This window comes from Scylla paramamosain, chromosome 5 (assembly GCF_035594125.1).
Source record: "Scylla paramamosain isolate STU-SP2022 chromosome 5, ASM3559412v1, whole genome shotgun sequence".
NCBI classification, from domain to species: Eukaryota; Metazoa; Arthropoda; class Malacostraca; order Decapoda; family Portunidae; genus Scylla; species Scylla paramamosain.
Genome location: NC_087155.1, coordinates 31,055,187 through 31,081,460, shown reverse-complemented (window position 1 = coordinate 31,081,460; position 26,274 = coordinate 31,055,187). Strand labels below are relative to the sequence as shown.

General features: G+C 35.2%; 2 protein-coding genes across 4 annotated transcripts in view; one reads left to right on the top strand and one right to left on the bottom strand.

Moving 5' to 3' along the window:
* The window catches only part of LOC135100830 (corrinoid adenosyltransferase MMAB-like), a 51,714-nt gene that overhangs the window by 8,357 nt on the left and 17,083 nt on the right, over positions 1–26,274 (top strand). The window contains exons 6-7 of one of the 3 annotated variants that reach the window (XM_064004245.1): positions 175–299; positions 1,804–1,980. In XM_064004245.1, the coding sequence (XP_063860315.1) occupies positions 175–299; positions 1,804–1,954 (276 nt within the window). In that variant the 3' untranslated portion in view covers positions 1,955–1,980. Of the gene's footprint in view, positions 1–174; positions 300–1,803; positions 2,426–26,274 lie in introns of those variants that run through there. The other 2 variants (XM_064004244.1, XM_064004246.1) reach the window with 2 other exon arrangements.
* On the bottom strand, positions 5,468–23,610 carry LOC135100829 (ras-related GTP-binding protein A). Its single transcript, XM_064004242.1, has 9 exons — positions 23,453–23,610; positions 22,324–22,423; positions 20,937–21,003; positions 17,054–17,157; positions 15,489–15,607; positions 14,895–14,990; positions 13,612–13,826; positions 12,445–12,560; positions 5,468–9,313 (listed from the first exon to the last, which is right to left on the bottom strand). The coding sequence occupies exons 1-9, from the start codon at positions 23,495–23,497 to the stop codon at positions 9,219–9,221; spliced, it is 957 nt and encodes a 318-aa protein (XP_063860312.1). The 5' UTR covers positions 23,498–23,610; the 3' UTR covers positions 5,468–9,218.

The following is a 26,274-nucleotide window of genomic DNA, read 5'->3' as shown; positions in this document are numbered from 1 at the left end:
AGCAGTCTTGAATGTTATAATCCATATAGAATTTATTATTTGCAGTTTTCATTGAGGCAGTAAATAATAGAGCAGAAAATTCAAAATTACTATAATGTAAATAAAACATTTTCAGAAGTGAAAATATGAAGAAAATACTTTCACATTGGACTAAGCCTGGGTCTTTATTGACAGGGTGGTGGGCAGGTGAGTGCAGCATTACATGTGGCCCGCACTGTGTGCCGTCGTGCAGAACGAGAAATTGTTCCCCTAGTTACTGAAGAGTTGGTGGATGACCAAGTTCTGAGTTACGTCAACAGGTGATTTATCTCCCTTGCACCTGTGTGGAGTCACTCAGTAACACAGCATTTTTGGAGAGATTGGAATTGTATATCTTTAGTTATTGTGGAATTATATTGATATAGATAATTTGAAGATACTTTAGTGTTTCATGACATGAAAAAATAAGAAATATGAGATAATCTGTGCACTCTGTAATCATAGCACTCTGTAATCAAGTTGGGAGAATACTGTGACTGTATTCCCTGTGCATAATTAAAAGTGAATGAAAGAGAGGGGGGGGGAAGAGCAGGTAGCCTGGAACCTCCTCCTCTGTATTTATATTCCAACTCTTAGACAACGTGTAGTCTGATCTTGGGTTCTTCAACCCCTAAAGGACTGGAGGTGGCTATAGCCACTTTACCAGGTGAGGACTAGAGGCAGTTATAACTCTTTTGCAACTTTTATACTAAACAGCTACTTTTTGTCACATTTTTATAGTTCAGTTTTTGGTAATGCTGCCTGTGAGCTAGTTAGGCTAATCTCACAATCTCTGCCCCATTCTCATCATGGCAAATCACAGTGATAGGGATTCTTACAAATCAGATTCCCTGCCCACTCCCTCCTGCACTCAGACCTCAATGCCATTTGTATTACCCCATCACACTTGACCATTTGCTACATGTCTTGTGAGAGTGCTATAGGGCAGGAACTCCGTAAAACTTTTTAACATGTATGAAGAGGGCTCAGGGCACCCATTTTCATTAGGCACTGGCCATATCCAATCAAGTGAAATGGCAGACAAGTGACTCGCTCCCTCCAAAAGTCTCTCCTCTTCAACTCACTGTCTCTCCGTAACCACCGCACATATCAACATCTGGATTGCATCATTAGAAAGAGGAAGACTTGATCATGAAAACAAAGTCTGTTTCATTCGCTCTTCCATTTCAGGCTAAGTTTAAGGTGTATGTGAATATAGGCTATTTTGCAACATTTAGCACCAGAGGCCCAGTCCTAGCATAGCAAAAATCACCACCACTGCCAGTCCTTTTAAGAGTTAAGAATGTCATCCTGGTATACAAATAGATAATGTATTTAGATAAAAATTCTTAAAAGAAAGGCTTGAAATTTTCCATGTACAGTGATCTGTTATTATGTGCAGGAGGGTAAGTGACAGAAACAATAATGGTGGCTGGCCAAAGTTGGTTTTTGAGTCACATACATTGCACTGTAAAGTCAATCATTACCTCTTCCTTTCAACTTTATGGAAATTACGACTATGATAACACTGTATTCATGAGATATTGCTTGACTTGTTGAAATATTTATTTTCAAAATTAGTCCTAGATTTAATAAATATTCAAATAAATACATGCTAAAAAGATTTATAGGTAACTCTTTTATGTGAGAGATCTCAGTAAAATTTATTTTTGAATAAGATTACCTCTCTTACTTTGTAAGAACTATATTTGTTATTTATTTATCACAAATAGTGGTAGATATAAGAACAATGGAATATATGCCAATTATTTTTTCCTTCTGCAGATTAAGCGACTACCTCTTCACTATCGCAAGGTATGCTGCTTTCTTAGAAGGCAAAAAAGAAACTATATATATTCAACCAAAAATACGTGCATCAGGAAAGATCAAAGACAAAGTACAGGAAAATCAAGAAATACTTCAAAGTGATGGCTGATCAACATGACATTGAAATGCACCAAGGTATGAAATGATTACATTATAAAAATTGTTTCTTGATTCTTTACAAAAGGCTGTAATCATTTAGTAATCTAATTCATTTTGTTTTTTTTATTTTATTGCTCATGGAGTTAGTGATAGGGAATATTAGATAACAAAGTTGTGCAAAATAGTGGAGTACATGATTTATCTTTAAATAACTCAGGTTAGAGACTTTTTATACATAATATTTTTGTATTTAGTTTTGGATGGCTGCAGTCAGTCTGAATTGTTTTATTTGTTATGTTTGACTGTCAGTCATTCACTTTGGCATATTTTGATCCTAGTCAGTACATTTTGCAGCTTGTATATTAGTGCAAGAAATGTACAGTGTGCAATATAGCAAAATGTTTTTGATGACAGTGAAGTGTTTAATGTGTCCATACTTGATCATTATCCAGTAACCAATAACATAGAAATAGTTACCAAATATTCTTGTATCATTGACCAAAGAACAAATTTCACATGTTGGGCAGAACTACACAAACAGCAACATAACATTTTCATTTCATTGCTAAAAGGAAAATTGTGATTTAATTTCTATAATGGGGTTTAATTTTAATGTCATAATAATAAACCTCAGAACATCCACCATTCATAGGAGAGGAAAAGTGCTTTGTCAAAGTCACACCTCATAAATCATGTAAGTGCCTTTAGGTATCTATCTAAGTACTGAGCTAAAACTATAAATGCATAAGGTATGGCAACAAATGTAAGAGAGTTCAATAAGGAAATTGTAGCTTAATCCTAAACCAAATCAACCTTATAACTCCATTTGTGTGAAACATATACCCACACTCTGCCTCCCATCTGAACAAAACACCTTTATTTCATTGCCAACACTACATGTCTCCATTCAAGCACTACAATTTCAAAGCTCCATAATCTAAAACTTACATCTGAGAAAATACTACAAAACTGTCATGGTAAATTCACAAGCTCATGAAGGCATAAGGCACAGAGGATTCCTTCACTTAAATCTCCATGGGATCACTAGAAATTAAAAATACATAATATATAGCAAATACAATATAGCAACCCTAAAGGCTTGAATATTGCAGTATATTACAAAACTTTGCATGGAAGTCCTGAAAACACTGGCATATGCTTTACACAAAAATCAATCATTACAGTATTCTAATAAGTATGGATATCTCTTTCAAGTAGACATGAACTGAACAAGCTACATATACCAGCATGATCTATTGTATCAAAGCTGGCTAGCTATTTTTAGTACTACAGCACATTCCACTGATTATCACTGCATATATATATATATATATATATATATATATATATATATATATATATATATATATATATATATATATATATATATATATATATATATATACACACACACACACACACAGTCAGTGACGTTTCTAATTAGAATCCCCACCGATGCACAAATTGGTGACTTACACCTTCTCAGTCTGAAAAAAATTTGCCAAGAGAAAATAACAACATGGCAATTTAGGTTAGTCCCTCATATGTTTTTGAAAGCATAGAGTAGCAGATTCAGTGTTTGACATATTGACGTAAGGGGATGTTATCTTTTGTGACCACTCCTTGCTTTGGCTTAACAAAATGGCTGTGTTTATTTTAAACAGAACGTTCTATGGAGGTGATGTGTGATGCCTAGAAAATATACAGGCCATGATTACATAGTACATGTGTTTGTTAGCATTTCACTAGAGTGGTGAAACAAATTGAAAAATACACTGCATAACTATTGGCAATGAAAAGACTGTGAGTGCATTGGTGAAGAAATGGAGCAATGAGGGATGCAAAGATGTATCTCACCACACCAGCTCTCTCTTAACTTCCTTCCAGGCAACTTAAATTTTCATTTTCTGTTAAGCATAAAGCCCAGACAAAGTATATACAGAATACCTTGTCTTGACATAGGAGTAAATATAGAGGATGGAGTTCCTAATCCTTACCTATGATGCCCAGTTGACTGTACACTATTTAGCCATGTTGGAAGAATACTACCAATATATTACATGTATTTAAGGCATCTTCTTCAGTTCTGTGCAAGTGTCTCAGAAACAGGTATTTTCCAACACATTCCTTTTGTGTAGGTCTCCTGGGAGCCTCATAACTTTACTATCCTGGGCCACAAGCTCCTGAAGCTCCCATGGGACCTTTTCGGAGGAATAAATGGGCAGCAGGATGGAGCAAAAGACACAGCCACTCACAGGAAGCAGTGCAAACATGTTAGGTGAAAAGAAGCTGATGTGCGTGTATTGTTTTCAGTAAAATTTCTAACATACAGAATTATCTGTATACAAGTCAGTCATGAGTGAAAACCATTATTAAAACTGTGTAGCGTGAATTGTTTCAAATTAAAAGAATAGTAACATTTGCTTACAATAAGCGTGGAACAGTGAAGCCTCCTAGTGGCGTCAGCATTCTGGCAGGGCAGTTAAAGGTGTCTGAATGGCCTTCCTATCTTAGTCCACAACTAATACAACCAATTCATGCCAAAATACTCTGCAGAGTGGCTTGTGTTTGCATATTTGATGAAGTAGCACAGGTTTGAAGAAGCAATACACAGGATAGAATGTGGCCTTAACGTGGCGGATTCTGAGGAGTGGGGCAAGAGACCTCAATCTTGCCTCTGTCCAGTTACCTGGACAGCTGCTAGACATGCTCCCTACATCATAGTTTTCCCTTGCTGTATGATTGCTAATAATGGTGGTTAAGGCTGCTGCAGTCTCTGTGAGGGGCATATCGCCAATGAACTGTGTGACACTTTTTTTCCGTGGACAGCACACCAGGCAACTCCACTCGTCTGTTCTTCAAGTGGGCAGAGCTCTAAGGCTCCTTGGAAAACTGAAGAAGATGCCTATAATAAAATTTAACAAATGGATAGCATGAACACTGGGGATACCTTCCTCTACAGTTTTATCCCTACAGTGAGACAAGACATGACATCCTGTCTACTGTGAAGACTAATATACACTGCAGTGCTGCAAATAGTCATTCACCATTGGTAGTTACGACCATGCTGGGTTCAAGCAGCTTATTTTGTTGATTCTTCTTGAAAGGGATATTGTGTCTTTGAAAATTGTAAATATTTCTGAAACTCTATAATAAAAGCAAAATCAAATGGTAACAAAATAACAGATACATGAATACCACTCTAATCAGTATATACTCATATTTACAAAACATTTACAAAAAATAGGCATAATCTTAATGTAAATTGGCAGAACTAAATATGTTATATACAAGAATTAAAATAAATTTAAAAGAAGTTTTCTTCTCCCTCACTTGACATAGCCTAAAATTTATTGGATTTATGAATATGCTAACTGATCCTGTACACCTCAATCAAATCAAATCTGAAGTAGTCAACAATGGACTTGAGTTCATGAGGTGGAGTTCCTATCTAGCAGTGCTGAAAAATTTGTAACACACGTATTGCTCCCCCCCCCTTTTTTTTTTTTTTTTTGTGTGTGTGTGTGTGTGTGTGTGTGTGTGTGTGTGTCTGTGTGTGTGTGTGTGTGTGTAGAAATTAATTTTCTGTGTAAAAATATATTTTCTAGAATCCCTTTATGGTGAAGGGATCATAAATACTGAAGTGAAGTTTAGGTTAAATATTCATATTAACAAAAAGTGGACAAGTGTGTGTGTGTGTGTGTGTGTGTGTGTGTGATGATGCTAATGTTATATTAATCCATGATTAAAGATGGCATCACACAGGGCAAATTTCTCCCAACATGTTGCCTGTTTTTGTTGGCAGTTGGACAAAACAAGCAGCAAACAACATCTTGTTGCTTGTTTTCTGTTGTGAGGAGGAATGGAAAATGGTTGTGTTGCTGGATGTGTTGGGAGTATTTGGAGTTAAATAACTGTCATGTTACAAGCTATAAATGTAAACCAAATAAAAATTATTGTATGTTGAGATAAATTGTCAACTAAAAAAAAAAAGAAAAAAAGTGTGATTGTGATTTGATTATCTGATATGTGGTATTATTTATAGCGCTTATTTGACAACTGTAGCTGGCGAGTCCTGTGCTAAGTTTTGCTGGAGTGTGAAAGCTTGGGACGAATTAATTGAGGTATAGTGGATCTAAACTATTAATTGGTACTCAGGGTGTTTGCTGTACCTGGTCATGCCATTGCCACTTCAACTCCAGAGTGACCTGACCAGGCCTGACCATGGTCAGCAGGGCACAGCTTGTGGAGGCAGCACTGCATGGCCTATATGCATTGCCAAGTGGAGTGAAAGATTTACAGCATCATTGTTCCATCATCATCGGGGAAAAAAAAAAAAAAACACGCATTCGTACATAACAACATATAATTTTGGGATAATTAAGGCAAAATAAAGTGATTGAAGAAATGCTGGTTGGGGGTTTGTTGTTAGAATGACGATGCATCAACACAACAGTCCAGTCCTTGTGTGACACCAAACTTGTTGGGTTCATGGTATCACCAACAAAAACGGCTGACATGTTGGGAGAAATTTGCCCTGTGTGATGCTGCCTTAAGGGAACTGACCGAGTTGCATATCCAAAAAATATTGAAAAAATACAAAAATAATCTCATAACATCCTAAGGCCTAGTACTTCGCAATGCATGTACAATAATTTGTCATCCATGTTTAACTACCATTTAAATGCCCATTTAAATGCTCCCCACTCACACTCAGTCAGTCTGTCAAGGTCAATGTAGGTGGGAAATGGTTGTAGAAAAGTATTCATTAAAAAAAACTAAGAAAGTTTATAAGAAACAGTTTTCTTTATGGTGGAGTATGGAAGCTTCCTCTCACAGCCTAGCAGAGTGAGGGTGAGGAAGAGCCTCACTGCCTCGGTGTGTGTTGTACACACACAGAGAGAGGGAGGGAGTTTGTGACACTCTCTTTCATCAACTTCTGTACCCACTTAGCATTCACTCATTCCCCATTCTTTGCTCTCTTTCACCCCAATGGGTAAGAGGAAGTCTTACCTTACCCAAAGGAGCGAAGTACTGCCAAAAGCATGCCGGATATTAGCTGAGAGCAGAGCACATGCATCAGTGTGGCACACCCTCATTGTAAAAATGAAGTGTGCAATTTTCTATCTAAAAGATTCCAGATCCAACAAAACAAGTCTAACACTTGCAATTATAACTAAAAATCATCTATAATCTATAACTAAAAACAAATACATTGTAATACTTGGCATCTAAAAATTCCAGTATTACATAGCTGTGTACAGATGAAAAGCACATTGAGTGTCTCTTTAAACTTTAAAGCCTCATATCTCAAAACTAACTTATTGCGCAATTGAGGCATATTACTCCGCCATTTAATGTCTGATTTTGATCATTCTGGTGTCAATAGAAGGGGAATTAAAATAAGTAAAAAAAAATATGAGACAGAATTTTGATTGAGTGTTTAGTTTTTTTTTCTAGCTTCAGAGAAATATCCAGATAAGGGAAAATTTTGGATTTTTTCTTGACAAAACCAAAAATGAATATTGTCATATAATTTTCTTAGAAAACCATCAAAATATCTTGTGACAAGTTTTCAAGAAAATCCAAGAAAACTTGTCTAAACATGCAAAAATCTAAACTTCAATCTTTTGTATTTTCATAAGAAAAAAGAAAAAAACTATTGCTCCAAATTTAATGAAAGTTATACATATAACTCATCTAAAAGAACTTTATAGCTAATAAAAACTGGATGCAGTTTGGTTCATAAATAATGAAAATGGAAATTAACTTGGTTGATCCCCTTAAGAAACATTTTCAGTCAGTCCTTACCACCTGTTATAGTGTATGCCACCATAGGTCAACAAATATCTAATATTAATACTATATTAACAAGTATATACCTTTCCTTTCACTAATTATGTTACACAACTTATTACACCACTTGTGGCAAAGCTGGAGGAAGTATTTGTAAGAAGTTGTCAAAAGTCACTTTCCATAATTTCAGATTATATACTAGTAATTATTTTATTTTAAATATTCTGGCCACTTGATAATATAAAAATATACATAATTTCAATATATAAAACACAAATACCATTTACAGCTACTAGTTTTTGTAAAAATGTAGCTAATACTAACATGTGTAACTACTACAATAGGCCTACCAGTATTTGTGAAAACTGTTTGCCTTTCACATGAGACATGAAGAATTTCTTAGTATGCATTTCTTTCTTTAATAAAATCTATGATGCAAGTAGGGAGGGTTATACACAAGTAAAGTATATGATAACAGCCAGGTACCTCATGAAACTAGGCAGACTTTAAAAAAATCTGAATTAATCTTAGTACATATTTTGCATTTCAAAAAGAATATATGTTAAACCACCACATACCTAACACACATGGAAATGTTGGCTTGTAAGATACTTGAATTTTGTAGTGAAGTTACTTCATTAATAAATAACCCAAGATAACCACAAACTTTACACGTAAGCATGATTTTAGTATAGTAAAAGCCTATTATCATGACATTACACTTATGTGTAAATTTTGGCTTGAAAACCAATACTGAATTAGTGTGAGGCCTACACACACTTACATGCTCAGGCAATACCATAATGCAGGTTAAAAAGTGAGAAAGCAAACTATAATGGTGATATCTTACTAATACATTTCACATATGCTTCACACACATTTCATAAATGTTAATTTACTATTTGCAATGTAGTGGTGTAGTTCATGTAAACAAAGTCACATTTCTTTGTGTGTAAATGTTGGATTTGCATTTAGAAAAATAAATCCACTAAGATTACCATACTGAAAATTATTAACAGCACAGCACAGAAACACTGAAAGTTATCCAGTATTTTTGTGAAAATGAATAGCACAATATTTCAAGTAATAGTTAATGAAGTGTTGGTTGACCCAATAAACAGAGATTTTCTTAGAACTTTTTTTTTTCAAAATCCAAAATCAGAATGTATCCCACTATCCAGTATCTTATAAGCCACAAAGCACTATATGTAAAGAAACATAAACCATGTCCAATTCCTGCCCTGAGATGCACTTTGACTTGACATGCACTTTAGTGCTGCTTGCAATAGTGAGCAATTGGAAGAATAGGTTCTACGGTTCTACTGCAAATCTTTTCATAACACAAAATTTGATTTAATCAAATAAAAATGTGTGTGTGTGTGTGTGTGTGTGTGTGTGTGTGTGTGTGTGTGTGTGTTTTCAAGATCTACAATATATATCTATATAACAAAAGAAAAAAAAACAAAAAAAAAAACATTCTACTTAGAAAGAGCTAGATGGCCTTGACTCATTCGTTCCAGCTTCTCAAAATGCTTCCTGGCAGTGCGTATATTGATGAGTGTTGCTGCGGAGGCTGCAAGGTAAACAAACTATTACTTGAAGTGCAATGCTTTTATGATAAACAGTAGCTACTGTTTGCAAAGAATAGTCATGTGTGAAATTAAAATTTTCTTGGATTCAAGTATGCTTCATAAGCCATAACAGTTGAAAGAGTTCAATAATACAAGTGCCAACTTTGTTTTATATATATATATATATATATATATATATATATATATATATATATATATATATATATATATATATATAGAGAGAGAGAGAGAGAGAGAGAGAGAGAGAGAGAGAGAGAGAGAGAGAGAGAGAGAGAGAGAGAGAGAGAGAGAGGAAGTGGGCCACTGGCCAAAGGGCATAAAAATTATGAGCAAAAAAAGATCCACTTATTGCCAGTTCCCATATAGATGTCAGACAAAATGGTAAAAAAAAAACAGAGGATAGGAGTCTTGAAATCTCCATCTTGAGAGTTAAAGTCATAGAAAGGAAGAAATACAGAAGCAGGCAGGGAGTTCCAGAGTTTACCAGAGAAAGGGATGAATGGCTGAGAATACTGGTTAACTCTTGCATTAGCGAGGTGGACAGAATAGGGATGCGAGAAAGTCTTGTGCAGCGAGGCTGTGAGAGAAGGGAAGGTATGAAGTTAGCAAGATCAGAAGAGCAGTTAGGGTGAAAATAGTGGTAGAAGACAGCAAGAGATGCAACACTGTACTGATGAGAAATGCTGAAGACAGTCAGTTAGAGGAGAGGAATTGATTAGACAAAAAGCTTTTGATTCCATCCTGTCTAAAATAGCGGTACGAGTGGAACCCCTCTCCCACCCCAAACATGTGAAGCAGACTCCATACATGGGCAGATAAGGCCCCTTTATAGTTAGCAGCTGGGGGACAGGGGTGGGAGAGAAAAACTGGCAGAGATGACTCAGAGTAACTTCAAAGAAATTGTTTTAGCTAGAGATGAGATGTGAAGTTTCCAGTTTAGATTATAAGTGAAGGACAGACTAATGGTGTTCAGTGTAAAGGAGAGGGACAGTTGAGTGTTACTGAAGAAGAGGGGATAGTTATCTGGAAGGTTGTGTCTTTGGGCATTATCACTCTGAGACGTGTCTTCTGGCATAGTCACTTGGAGACAACCAAACAAAGTTGCATATAAAACTCAATGCAGTTACATCCAAACATGCACTTCAGATTTTTTTGTTTTGACACATAGTACATATTTGATTTTCAGGACTTTTAAAAATTTCCAAGGTAGTTGATACCTTATAATGCCATGTCTTGAACAGATACTAGTTAAACAATAGTAAAACAGAATGGCAATCTAGGAATCATACAAGAATGCAGAACTAAATAGAAATGATGGAGGGGTTGCCTAACCTGACATTGATGTGGAAGAATGTTAGGGGAGGTCTTTGTCCTGCTGTGGAACTGCAAAGGCTAATGATGATGATGATGATGATGATGATAATAGGTCACTGAGCAGGATGAAACTGGTACCATCAAGCATGGAACTACAATGCCTACTCAAGTGTCCATGATGTGCTGCTACTTAAGAGTGTTCTGACACTCAATTTGTGGCTCAAGTAAGAACATACCTGGCTTAAGGCTGAACTTGATTGCTATGCTGGAATGTAACTGCATGCCTTATCACATCTTATCATAAAATATCCTGAAGCATTATCACAAGTGAAAGCCTGAGTGCTTTGCCAAGATGCTACAACTTGCCTAATCAATGCCTATTACCATAAACAAACCAACAATGATCTAGAAGAGCATGTTCTGTGCTTTTCTCCTCACTTTTAATGAGATATCAATCATGTATCTCTGGAAGAGCATGGCCTGTGCTTTTCTTCTCACTTTTTGATGAGATGTCAATCACGTATCTTTAGAAGAGCATAGCCTGTGCTTTTCTCCTCACTTTTTTGAAGAGATGTCAATCATGTATCTCTAGAAGAGCATAGCCTGTGCTTTTCTCCTCACTTTTTGAAGAGATGTCAATCATGTATCTCTAGAAGAGCATAGCCTGTGCTTTTCTCCTCACTTTTTGATGATATATCAATCATGTATCCTTATTTACAAAGTTGCAATGGTTTGTGACTTTTGAATTTATGATCCAGTGTTTGTTATTTTTCTCACAAAGTAGATAAACATACAATACTTTAATTTGTGGCCAAATTCAAGACCATGGGGTATAAGAGGTATCCACTCACAAGGCAGTGGTAGGGTAATTTTCAGAGACCTGCATGGACTCAATTACTACACTGAATTACTGGATGTTAGTTGGAAGAACAAATTAAGGCCAGGCAGCCAAAGGAACAATGTCTCGTAACACTGTTCAGTGCTATACCGAAAGAAACTTAAACACTTAAAGATTATGACCAATAAAAAGCTTCTTTCTAGTATTCAATATAAAAGAAAAATTTATTTTGTATCATATATTATAGGTGACTGGAGACATTATATGTGGACTAATGAAGCCTATTTTTGTACTAGTTATAAAAAGAGGAAGTAGGAAGGTGTACATGGCAGGTTTCTATACGCTGAAACCATGACTGCCCTGTCTTGTCTTGCTCAAAGTGAGAGGGATTCCTTTGCAGAGCATTAGCCATTCCTAATATTCATCCTCTAGGCCAGGCAGTTATCAGATACCATTTTTTTCTTTGTGCCATATTAAACAATCATTTGGCTCTATCACAGTTAGCACTGAAATACTGCAATAGGAAGTTTGCAGATAGTATCACAGATTGTTTCTAAGAAATATAAAGAAAAAAAGGCTATTCTACTATTGAATGAAAAAATAATAGCTGATTGTTCTCATAAAAGTATGTAATTTGTATTACATACAGAAGTCTGGTTGCTAAATCATATCACATAACATTTCCTTATTTTAATCTAATGGAGGTATTAAGGGAGTCTAAGGGATAATTCTAAATTATATGGATTATTGTGAATTATAACCATGCAAGCTGAGAAACCCAATCATGTTTGAACTGCAACACCAGTGTACTTGTACTGTCAGATATTTGCATCCGACAATGAATGTCTCCATGGGCACTCTACACACACAGATCACTACAAATTGAAATTGTTATAGGTTATTAATCAATGATTAAGACAAACTTTATGTTCAACAGAAGGAAGGCAATGTAGTGCTTACGTATTGATGCATCTGACATGATGACCATGCAATAAGTGTTGGAAGTGAAGGTGTCGATGAAAGCAGCAAAGTTGGAGTTCCGAACCTCCATACTCTGGAAGTGAGCTGCTAACTTGCTGGAAATAGAGAAAAGGAAAGCTTTTACATATAATTTCACCAAATTAAAAGCAAAAGTTTGTTAATCCTTATATGCTTGAACAAGCCTGTTTCCCACATCATTGATCTAGCTCTGTACTGAATCAATATCCCTACAAAGGAAGATAGCTGAGACAAGGTAGCCACACAAACACACACACAACTATATCCACAAGCATTCCATAAGGATAAATTAAAATCACATCACTAGTCAAATCATGTTGATGTCTATGGGGAGAAAGGAATGGTCCTTCACACTTACACTATGTGAGGACTGGCAGTGCAGCATACTCAGGTCTCTCCATTTCAGGGACCAAAAGTATAAATGGCTTATCCCTTTTGCACCACCATAAAAAAAAAAAAAAAAAAAACTATTCTCTTTCAACTCCTACAGAGGCCCTTGAGGCAAGCAACAGTCACTCAACAAGAATTCACAAGTACCAAATCCATAAGGGAAAATAAGGACATGAAACCAAAGGATGAAGTATCACAATTTTTTTAGGGAAAAATAAGAGTTTTATGCATGGATAGTGTCATAGTCAATGGAGTTGAGGTATCTCTGGAGTGGCACAAACATTGTATCTAACAGTCAATCCTATTCCGTCTCTCCAAGGTGACCTAATTATTACATCAAAATTTTGTGAAAGTTTTTAAACAATTTTCTTCCCATGTGGTGAAACAACAGGGATTGAATGGATACATTTAGCTGGGTATGCTTAAAACAGTCAACCTTATATGACCACTAACCAAGTAACAATAAATACTTTCTACCATCTGCTATATTCTTACATTTTATTACTTTCATCCTCACTCACTCTCAATATTTTTCATTCATACACCTTTCCAGACTTCTGTGCCAGCTGTCTCAATCTTTATTAACCCCTGATGCAGTTATCATCTATAAACAACAGCTAATTCATATTCCACTATCAACCATCATTCTCTTTAATCCTACTGATCAAGACTCCATCATGCAATACAAAATCAATGCTACCAACAATTTATTTGCAATTACTCAAGGATTCAACTCACCTGCAAGAGAGTTTAAACTGCTTGATGATATTGGAAACCTTTTCAAAGCGGTTCACATCCCTGTGCTGACGGATGCAGTAATGAGAAATGACTAGGAAGGTTGCTCGTTCAAATAACAAAACTTCATCAGCTTCTATGATGTTGGCAAAATCCCTCAAGTTTTGTTCAAGTTCCTTCACATTAGGGATTAGTTCATATACAATACTGGACCAAGCCTGAGGAGAAAACAACAATTTCTTTTCGTAAACATAAAGAAAACTGAAGTTGAAAATACAAAAAATATTTAAGAACATTTAAAAGAAGAAATTCAGTTACTGCTTTCATAGGTAAGTACTAGACATTCACAATATAGTTAATTACCACTAAAGTCTTGAACGTGAAAACAATAAACAAACTTGTATAGACAACAAAATAAAAAGGATCCAAAATAACAGTAGCAGGTGATAACCAATAGTGAAATGCAACACTCTTGGTTTCAAGCTATGACTACAGGTAAATTCATCCGGTATAAGGCTGCATGTTGTAAGGTAGTGTATATCTTTTACTTGACTGTAAGCACTTCATTTATATATATATATATATATATATATATATATATATATATATATATATATATATATATATATATATATATATATATATATATATATATATATATATATATATAATACAAAGTCATTAGTTTCAATACTACTTTATCTTTTCTTTTTATAAAAATCTGTCAAAAAAAGAAATAAGTCATAATCTATAAGCTGAGAGCCTCCTTAAAGTGAGTACACGAAACAACAGTATGAATGAAAATGCAGAGGAGGTTCCCAGTCCCCTTGGTGCATCTCTGACAGCTGTCTTTTACTCAAATGCAGGGAATACAATATCAGTATTCTTCCGGTCTGACTACAGTGTGCAGTTAGGTTATATTCCTCCTCTCTAATTGTAGTGAATATTACCATTATTAATATTTCTGGTGTTACACATAATAATGCAAGTGCTAAAAGATGCCATGACATTTAAAAAATATTGTCATTGGTACAAAGAATGAAGAAAACTTAGAACATACAAATCGGCATCACTGAAATATCATATTTCCTGGTCACAGGGAGGCAGACAGAAGACATAGCTGGTTTAAATATTGGTTGAACTACCTACAATGTGAGTTACTTTTTAAGCACAAGACTTTCCTAACATATCATGATAGGAAAACAGTTGTGTTTTGATAGTGATTCAAGAAGGTAGAGGAACAAGAAAACAAGTTGTATAAAATTATTCTAATGATGCAACTTTACCTTATACAGAGTTTCATCCCATATTGACGTTCTGAAGCAGACACACTCTAGGGGCTTTGATAACCTCTTCAGATCTTCTTCTCTTTCATGGAAAATCTGAAAATAATTTATTATTGCAGAGTAATTTTTATTCAAAACTGAAGGGGATCACAAGGCTCTATCTTCCAATGTATATTCTTATTACACATACATATACATGTGTACCACCTTACATGGCTGAGTTAAGTTACTTAAATTATTTGAAGTATTCATTTATATCTATCTATCTATCTATCTATCTACATACTAGGTCAGTGATCCACAAAGGATGGCCCAGCCAAAGCATCACACACTCACTGAACTCCCTGAACACTTTCTGGGAAAAGTTACTCTTACAAAGCTTCTGGCTTTCTTTGATTTCACCCCTGAAACAGTCCATCCATACTTTAATATACATAATACTACATTCCAACTGACACAATGATTAGCTTTTTTCTAAATCTAAGAATTCCATTTTGGTCAACATGACAATCAGATAACTAATTAATCAATTCAGAATTCCACTGCACTTTTTACAACATGTTCTTCCTACTTAATATTTACTAAAGTACTCACAATGTCTCTTTGGTCATCCTGTACCAGATCCATTTTGTGAATGAGGCAAAAGATCCTTGCCTCTGGAGAATTTTGCAGAATGGCTTCTAAGCAACTCTGGTAATAATGCATATCTTTTTCTGTGAAAAAAAAATAAATAACAGTACAATTATAGTAAAAAAGTACATCAAATAAGAACAGAAAGTTGTGATATATGTTGAAAATGCAGTGGAAAAACATAAAACACAAAATCCAGAAACAAGTCCTAAATAGAGTGAGCATAAACAATCTCAAAGTACAGAATGCCAACTGCAGAGAAAGAACACATGTTTTCCACAAGAATTTGTTACACGTATATACCAATGACTGATGTACAGGAATAACTCAATATCAGTAGTTGCTACCACCTGAGAGAGAGAGAGAGAGAGAGAGAGAGAGAGAGAGAGAGAGAGAGAGAGAAATGGTTAGATACTTTCAAGTTATATATGGAAAACCCTGTTGAATTCTGAATGATTTTGTAATTTAGTTTTTGTTATAAAATTTTCCAATGTATGTTGACTTCAGAATACATTTTGGTGGATTTCAGATATTCATAAGCTTAATTCTAAACATAGACACTCATTAAAATTTAAGGCTCAATAAAATAATTGCCTTAGGATGTTTAGATCATGTGACCATATTTAGTAAGGCTTTAAACAGATAAAAATTTAGGTCAAAATTATCTGAAACACAGAATAACAAAATAAATAAATGCATAAATGAATAAATACATAAAACAATAATATATAAATAATAAATTAACACACAAATGAAAGATAGAAAAATTCAAGCTGCATATGTGCTTATGGGCTCTCTCTCTCTCTCTCTCTCTCTGGTTGAATATGAGCACTGTGGTGTTAATGCTGCTTGGCCATATAAAGAACTTAATTTTCAAAATTAATCAAAGAGTATGTAGTATTTTGGTACTCATCTGAAGTCTTATGTCACTCAGTGTTCCTTAAGTGCTTTTTTACTATCTGCTTAATAACAAAACACAAAGGCTGTCTGTAATCACACAAGTGTTTGAAATGTTTTTATCATAAAAAAAAAAACACACAAAATGCCTAAATTTATCTCTCCTTCTCAACTCTCACATTTAAATGTTTATTGATTCTCATAAAAGAAAAAGTGACATGTTAACTTTAAGATGTGGAATGAACTCTGAAGTCGTTGTCAAATCTAGTAATGTGTGGTTGTTATATATATATATATATATATATATATATATATATATATATATATATATATATATATATATATATATATATATATATATATATATATATATATATATATATATATATATATATATATATATATATATATATATATATATATATATATATATTGAAATGCAGGAAGCATTATCAATAGGCAACTTTTTGTAGCCATCTACTTGTCAGATCATGTGTCATCATAAAATAAATATGTATGGATGCACAGGCTGATTTCATGAGCTTTCTGTGAAGATCTTATGCCAAATAGTATATTATTTTACAGGTGAGAAATCTTTCTATTAAGTTACAAAAATACAGGCCACGACTTACCTAACTCCCTACTTTCAACATCGAAGACATATATAAGTACTTCAACATTTCTAAAAATGTTGTCTCGTTGAGAAGCAAAGTAATTTTCCATGAATGCTTCTTGCCTGAAAAAGTGAAAGTAAAACATTACAAGTTTGGCTGTTTTAAACATTCTTGAGGAATGTCAATGAGATCCACACCACTGTACTCAACACTAAAGGATTACTCAGGATGTAAAGCAGCTTAATGGCTGGAGATGGAAAAGCTTTCAAATCTAGCCTATATTTGGGTGTGCTTGGCCACGGAGACACATGCACAACAAAGACAATGAACACATTTTTTTAAAAGATAATGGAAAATAAAAAGCTTATTTGAGATAAACCATAGTTTCATGCTACAGCAATAGATCCAAAGCTGAAGCTGACATATTCTTCAAACTTGAGTCATAACTAAACCATCCCTAACATCAAGCCACAACTAACCTACTATATTTGCTGGCATATTAGACACACCTCTGAATAAGATGTACCCCTATTTTACAAGAATGTTTTATGGAAATAAAAAAATAGATAAATAAATAAATAGTTTCATCATAAATTAATTTTAAAAATTGTAGTGTGTGTGTGTGTTTGTGTATTTACCTAGTTGTGACATATGGGAGAGGAGCTAAGCTCGTACTGTCCCGCCTCCATAACTGTTTTTATCCAACTTTTCCTTAAAATCATGAATATTTACAGCACACACCACTTCCCCTTCCAGTCCATTCCATGCCTCTATGCTTCTATGAGGAAAGCTAAACTTCTTTATGTCCCTTCTGCAGGTGGTTACTTTTAGTTTTTCTTCCATGTCCTCTTGTTTCTCTTTTGTTCATTATAAAGAGATGTTCCCTATCTAGTTCTTCCATCCCACTCAGCAATCTGTACAATGCAATCAAGTCACCTCTCTCTTGTCTCTTTTCCAAGGTTGGGAGTTGCATTCTAGCTAGTCGCTCCTCATATGACAAATCTTGCAATTCTGTTATCATCTTTGTTGCTGCTCTCTGTATTCCTTCCAACTTTATGTGCTTTTTTTCATGTGGTGACCATATTACCAGATGCGTATTCTAATCTTGGACGTATCATTGTGGTGATTATTTTTCTCATCATTTCTAAATCCAGATAAGCAAAGGCAACTCTTATGTTTCTTAGTAGGCTAAGAGTTTCACCTGTTATATTGTTAATATGTTTTTCTGGTGATAAATTCTCTGAGAAAATCACTCCCAGATCTTTTTCTCTTGTCTTATTTATTGTTTCATTTCCCATCTTATAGTTATAGCTACACCTTCTTTTACTTTTTCCAAATTCCACCTTTTTACACTTACCAGAGTTAAATTCTATTTGCCATCTGTTGCTCCACTCCCACACCTTGTCTATATTTCTTTGTAATTTTTCACAATCTTCCGTTCCCTTCACTCTTCTCATAAGTTTTGCATTGTCAGCAAAAAAGGACTCACAAAGCTGGATACATTCTCCACGATATCATTTATGTACACCATAAACATTATTGGTGTATGTGTGTTTATGAGGGGCACTGGCCAAGGGCAACAAAAATTTCTAATAAAAAAGAAAGACACATTTAATGCCAGTTCCCATAGAGATGTCAGAAAAAAAAAAAAAAAAAAAGATGTGTCTTGAAACCTTCCTCTTGAAAGAGTTCAAGTTACAGAAAGGAGAAAATACAGAAGCAGGCAGGGAGTTCCAGAGTTTACCAGAGAAAGGGATGAATGATTGAGAATACTAGTTAACTCTTGCATTAGAGAGATGGACAAAATAGGGATGAGAGAAACAAGAAAGTCTTGTGCAGCAAGGCTGCAGGAGGAGGTTAGCAAGATTAGAAGAGCAGTTGGTATGAAAATATCGGTAGAAGATAGCAAGAGATGCAATATTGTGGTAATGAGAGAGGTCGAAGACAGTCAGTTAGAGGAGAGTTGATAAGACAAAAAGCTTTTGATTCTACCCTGTCTCAGAGAGCACTATGGGTGAAACCCTCCCCCACCACACACAAGAAGCAAACTCCATACATTGACAGATAAGGCCTCTGTACAGAGTTAGTCCCTGGTGGAGGGTGAGAAAAGCTGGCGATGACTCAGAGCACCTAACTTCGTAGAAGCTGTTTTAGCTAAAGATGAGATGAGAAGTTTCCAGTTTAAAATATAAGCGAAGGACAGACTGAAGATATTCAATGCAGAAGAGAGGGATAGATATCTGGAAGGTTGTGTCAAGTTGATAGATAAATAGAAAAATTGAGTTTTTGAGGCATTGAACAATACTAAGTTTGCTCTGCACCTATCAGAAATCTTAGGGAGATCATAATCAGGCATTCTGTGGTTTCCTTGCATGAGCTGTTTACTTCCTCTAGGGTTGGACGTCTATGAAAATACATGGAAAAGTGGAGGGTAGTATTATCAGTATAGGAGTGGAGAAGACAAGAAGTTTTGTTTAGATCATTGATGAATAATAGCAAGAGAGTGGGTGACAGAACAGAACCTTAAGGAACACCACTGTTAATAGATTTAGGAGAACAGTGACCTACCACAACAGCAATAGAACAGTCAGAGAGGAAACTTGAAACAAAGTTACAGAGAGAAGGATAGAAGCCATAGGAGGGTAGTTTGCCAGACTCTATCAAAAGCTTTGGATATGTCTAAGGTAACGGCAAAAGTTTCACCAAAATCGCTAAAAGAGTGTGAGTTTTGTCCTCACATCTGGTGTGACGCAGCACAGTGGCTGTGCAGTGCTACCATCACATCTAAAACCGTGTGTGTGTGTGTGTGTGTGTGTGTTTTGCTCTCTCTCTCTCTCTCTCTCTCTCTCTCCTGTCCTCCTCTCCATTCTTTCCTTCCCTCCTCCCTTCCCTACCCTTCTCCCCCTTACCTCCTTCTCTCCCCATTTCCTACCTTTCCCTTCCCTGCCTTCCCTTCTTCCATCCATCCATCCATCCATCCCACCCACCCTCTCTCTCTCTCTCTCTCTCTCTCTCTCTCTCTCTCTCTCTCTCTCTCTCTCTGCATATGTGTGTGTGTGTGTGTGTGTGTGTGTGTGTGTGTGTGTGTGTGTGTGTGTGTGTGTGTGAGAGTATTGCTAAATAGAATAAGACTGATTGAGAATGCAAATGGATGGAAGGAGCATAAATGGGAAGGAAATGGATGGAGGAAAATGATAAGGAGTACAGGACAAGAAAAGAGAATACTTATTTCTCAATACTCCCTTTCCTCTAATTCTTCACTCTTACTGCTTATATTTATTCTTTCTACTTTCTCCCTGCCTTCCCATTCTCTTCCTTCACCCTTCTTCCATTTCCTTACCCCATGTAATCTCCTTCCCTGGTTATGTCCCTTCCTCCCCCTTTTTTCCTTTCCTCCTTTTTGTGTCACCTCCTCTCCCCTTTATGTGTCAGAGATAAGGGACAAAGGAAAGGAAGGGGGAGGGAGGGAGGGAGGGAGGGGGAGGGGGAGAGAGAGAGAGAGAGAGAGAGAGAGAGAGAGAGAGAGAGAGAGAGAGAGAGAGAGAGAGAGAGAGAGAGAGAGAGAGAGAGAGAGAGAGAGAGAGAGAGAGAATTTTTTATTATTAATAATATTATTAGTAACAATGTTTGTGCTTAGTGTACTGCTTCAACTCCACATCTACAAGCCTAGGCTTATAGGCCTAGGCATCTGTACTACAGCTGCATTAGACGCATGATAATTATTATTATTTTTTCAAGAAAAAAGCATGTGTCTAATGTGCCAGCAAATATGGTAAGTCACCTCCATAATGATATACTAACTAAATTTTGCATAATTTATTATTTAATAAATAAAACTAAGAATGTACCATATCATATACTATACCAGATACATGGATGTAATCATCTCAAGGAAACTCACCCTCCACAGTCCCACAGGTTGAGCACCAAATTACCCAAAAATCGTACATGGGAGTGCTCAACATCAACTGAAAAGAAAAAACTCTTAATTTAAACTACTATTCAGTTATCTGATGGTTATTTATTATAGATATTCTGTTATAACAATTTGCTTAAGTGTATGTGGTATACATCATTTGTACTTGCTTCATTATTAGCCCTTTTATTGTAACTTAAAAATTATCACAAATCTCATGTGTGATTTAATCTTAACATTGTCCTGCACATGAAAAAACGTTGTTGTTCTCTAATAAACACTGGGGAGGCATAGCCTTTTCAAGAGCACCTATACCCTCTAATAAACACTGGGGTGGCATAGCCTTTTCAAGAGCACCTATACCATCACTTATTCCTATGTACCATAAATTAAAGAATATTAAACAGAATACAAAAACATTCACACACATTTTTGTACTAAATGACTTAAATAGGACAGTAAATAAGAACTGCTAGTGGATAATCATGATGCATGTAGACATTACCCAAGCACTGCCTCTCACACATACACACACACACTGCCTATCGTGTGTGTCAATCCTTCTTGGGTATTATAACAACCAGGTGCTAATGTATTAAATGTTTTAGAAATTTGAAGCTAATCACCCCAATATGCTGTGACTTTACATGCAAAAACGGTAAAAAAATCGCCAACCCGTGACTATCATTTCTTCCCCACCAACTCTCACCAAAAGCAGCCAAATGGGGCAGGTAAACTGTGGACTTGGCAACTCTGGCGGGACTGGCCACAACATGGTGCCAGACAGCAGTGTGGGCAGCACAGTGCCACACAAACAAAGTAGCAAATACATAAATATGTGAATAAAAAAAAATTAGTGTGGTAGTAGGAGCAGTGCAAGTGTTCAAAACACTTGCACTGCTCCTACTACCACACTTCATTCCCATTCCCTACTACCACAGGCTTCATTCCCATGGACCCCCCAGAGTCATGCATACATGACTCTGGGGGGTCCATGGGAATGAAGCCTGTTACAGTTAGTGTTAAGTAGTACATATATACTTGTATTAGATTCCCCTATCCCAAAACTCTAATTTTCCACCATATCCCCAAGGTTGTAGTTCATTGGGGAAGAGATAGAGAAGACAGAAGTATTGCATGTAACTAGAAATCTGCCTGGGTTATTTTCTCAATGCGTACTACACTTAATATTATTTTTGTGGGTATGTCGTATAACACAAGAGAACAGTGCATAATACATTTGTGATATTCTATACAACAAACAAGGAAATATATAATGAACATACATATTATATGAATATTATGCTACAACTTTCACATTACATATAGTAGGTTAACTTATTACTTTAACACAGAAAAGTGAGAAACTTACTGGTTGCTCCAAGACGGCTGGTGTCTCGTGCAATGTAATTGGCAAAGATGATGGATCTCATGCTTGTCTTCCCAGATCCACTCTTCCCCATTAAGAGCACCTGCAGTATTAGACAATTTTTTTTAACAATGCCTCTTATCTTATATAATAAAACACACTATCTGTCTGTCTGTGTGTGGGTGTGTCTACTTTTCACGGAAAGACCATCGAACTGGTTGGGATGAAAATTGGTAAGGGGTTCCTTTTGATCTGGGGAGTGACATAACCAACACAACCGAAAATCATTAGATTATTCAGCCAAATCTATCACCATAACCCAATTCTTGATGGTGGTGCCAGTTATACTGTAACCCATTTTTGATGGCACCAAACATTCATTGTTAGCTTGGATTTTTGATGGTGGGGAGAGGTATAAATGGAGCATTCATTGTCAGCTTGGAGTTGAATCCCATCAACCTACTGATTCCTTCAGTATGCTGTCGAATTTTCTGTGATACAGAGGTCTCCAACAAATTCATCTTTCAAGTAGGTTTCATCAATTCAGCAATATTATAGATCATGAACTGAAGTTAACATAACAAACATTTAACTTCAAGAGATAGTTTATAGCTTTGCCGAACAAACGACTGACTTGGGGTGATAAACTGAGCTTTGGAAGCCAAATTTTATCCAGGCAATGCTGGGTAATCCTGCTAGTATGATCACTGTAATTGAGACCGAGAGATTCAAATATATGACTAAAGATTCTTTTCTGATAAATTTAAAATGTACAAAGAATGGATCTGATACCAGTTTCTCTATAAAATCCTTCAATGATAATGGGAGAAGGGCCTCCTCTTAACAAGTTACATACAATCCCTAACTGGCGCTATGTTTATCCTTAACAGTATGAAGCTATCTCAGTATGATGCTTGATGAATTACAAAGTTTATTTTCCTCAAATAAACACAGCCAAGGACAGCCAGGCAATCCAGATATTTGTGCAGCGTCCCTACATCTACCCCGTCATCCACCATCACGTGATGCTGGACCTCATATGATCACCTCAAAACAGCAAGACAGACAGCATTCTCTCACACTACACACAGCTGCATCCACAAAATATAACACCTGGAAGGCTGTCATGTACCTTTTTCTTCATGGTGGCTGGTACAAATGCAACTTTTCTGTACATGCAGGTTCCCTCGCCTTCTCGTCCTCAGGTGTGTTTACATTACTAGAGGTGCCAGTGTTGCCAGCTTAGGGCGGTGGTGGGAGGAGCTCGCCAGTATTGCCAAATCTGTGGTCATTGGTACCATTATGACATCAAACATTCACTCTTAAAAACTTTAAACCAAATACACATATATATTCTGCTAGACGCCATGCTCACTTACTTCATATAAAAATACATCTACCATTTATAAAATCAATTTTGTCGCATTAATGAAACTCCTTTTGGTATTTTGGCCTCTTTCAACCTCTCCTCACTCTTCTCACAATAATTATCATTGGTCTCTCAGGCAAGGCATTACAGTTACTTTTTCCTGCCACACAAACCAAACTTCATTAATGATAGTAGTAGTAGTAGTAGTAGTAGTAGTAGTAGTAGTAGTAATAGTAAAAATAATAATAATAATAATAATAATAATAATAATAATAATAATAATAATAATAATAATAATAATAATAATAATAATAATAATTAATTATTATTATTATTATTATTATTATTATTATTATTATTATTATTATTATTATTATTAAATAATAATAACAGTAATAGTAATAATCATTATTATTATCATTATTATTACATTCATTTCTGCAATTTTCATCTGCCTTAAGGGAACACTTCATTTTTCTTCCGATAAAGGAATGAAAATTGATAATAAAATTGTTCAGATTCGGACAGAGGTGTTTTATCATATAATATGTGCTGATGCTCATTTTTTTACTTTTTTTTTTTTTTTTTTATGAGATTTCTATCTGAGAGTAGTTCATGGCAGGCGCTGATTCAAGATTCTCACTAACCCTACTATGACATCCATGTATTTTAAGATCAATGATTATCAACTCGAGTTACAAATTCATAGAGCCAGTGCGTGCTTTTTTTTTTTCCCCCACTCAGCCTTCCACCTCTTCTGATCCTTGGTGGATTAACTTACCGGCATGTAAAAGCTTTCATATGAAAGGAGGCGGTTGACTTATTTACAATTTTTAACACTTTTATCTACGGACCATCTCAACAAGACATGAATGACTATATAATATATTGTGTGTGTATGTGTGTGTGTGTGTGTGTGTGTGTGTGTGTGTGGAGAAAGATGAAGAAAAAAAAAATATCCACAGGAAGAAATGGAAGAAATTTGCCAGAGTTTATGTATGTGAATGTGTGTGTGTGTTAGGCTGGATTCACGTGTCTTTTTTTTTTTTTTTTTTTTTTTGTGGTGAGTGGCCGCCACAAAAAATAATCGCCACGAAAAAAAATAGCGAGTAGAAGAATCGTGCACATGAGCCAGTGGGAGGCGGTGTCATTTGAAGAAAATTATAGTTTTGACTGATCCTTCATTGTGAGATTACTCTATTGTAGCCGATTTATTCAAGAGAAGGGATTATTCAGTAAAAGCTTATAGAATACTTTGTGTTTCTCTAGTAGTTGAGAAAAAAAAATCATTGTACCTTGACATTAATATGTTAAATTTCCCATCAATCCTAAGAAAATTTAATATTCTGAATTTTTCTTTCTTTATTTATTTACTTATTATTATTATTTTTTTTTAATAATTCTATGTAGATTGTTAATGTTAAGTTAAAGTTATATTATATTATTATATTATTATTATGGAATTAGAGGCACTGTTCATGATTGGTTTTGTGACTATTTATCCCATTGAACTAATCAACCAAATTTCTCAATTTTGTATCTGCATCTCTACCCATTCATTATGGCATTCCACAGGGAAGTGTTTTGGACCCAACCCTTTTCCTTTTATATATAAATGATATTACTCATATATTTACAAATTTTAAACATTTCTTCTTGCTGGGTGACTTACCTTTTTATATCACTGACAAGAATCCTACTGATGATACATACAGCAAATACTGACCTACAAATTTTCCATAAATGGTGTTTAAGTAATAGATTGATAGTAAACTTAAATAAAACATTTTATATGCTATTTCCTAATAAGCCACCATTAGTTCTGCTATCCTTATTCTTCCAGGACAACATTATAAACAAATGATAAACATACATTATTAGGTATAACATATGATGATACTATGACCCTTAAACATCATCCAACAAACCTAATTCTCAAGCTTTCCAGGCTTGTCTCTACAGTATCAAATTAGAGAATTGATTTTATATAATGCTCATGTCTTACCACACCTACACTATTGTACACCTGTCTGGTGCAGCACTTACCCCACACATTTGCTACCTCTGTTTAGATTGCAGAAGAAAATCATAAGAATCACAACAAACAGTGACTTCTTTGCACACACAAAACCTCTTTTTAAAGAAACAAATTTACTAAAACTTTTATACAAATAAGCTGCAAATTGGTATTTACATGTATAAACAATTCATAAGAGATATATCTGTAACCTTATGACAACAAAACACCTACTTCACTTGTATTCATGAAAATTTGTGTGTACCCACACATAACACTCTTTCAAGTCTCTTTCTTATCTAGGAACTGAAACCTGGAATTCCATCCCTCTCATCTTAAAGGTTCTTCCTTCAATACACTCCTTTAAGAAGCAACTTAAAAAAGTATATGATTTTCAGTTATTAAATCTGTGTCCATGTTTCTGCTGTCATAATAATGTCCTCACTTTCATCCAGTATTTATTATCATTGTCATTATTATTATAATTATTTTTCTTTTCAATTATTAAGTACTGGAGTTTACTTAGCTGTTTGGCTAATAAGCCTTGCTTGGCATCTAGAATTAATGT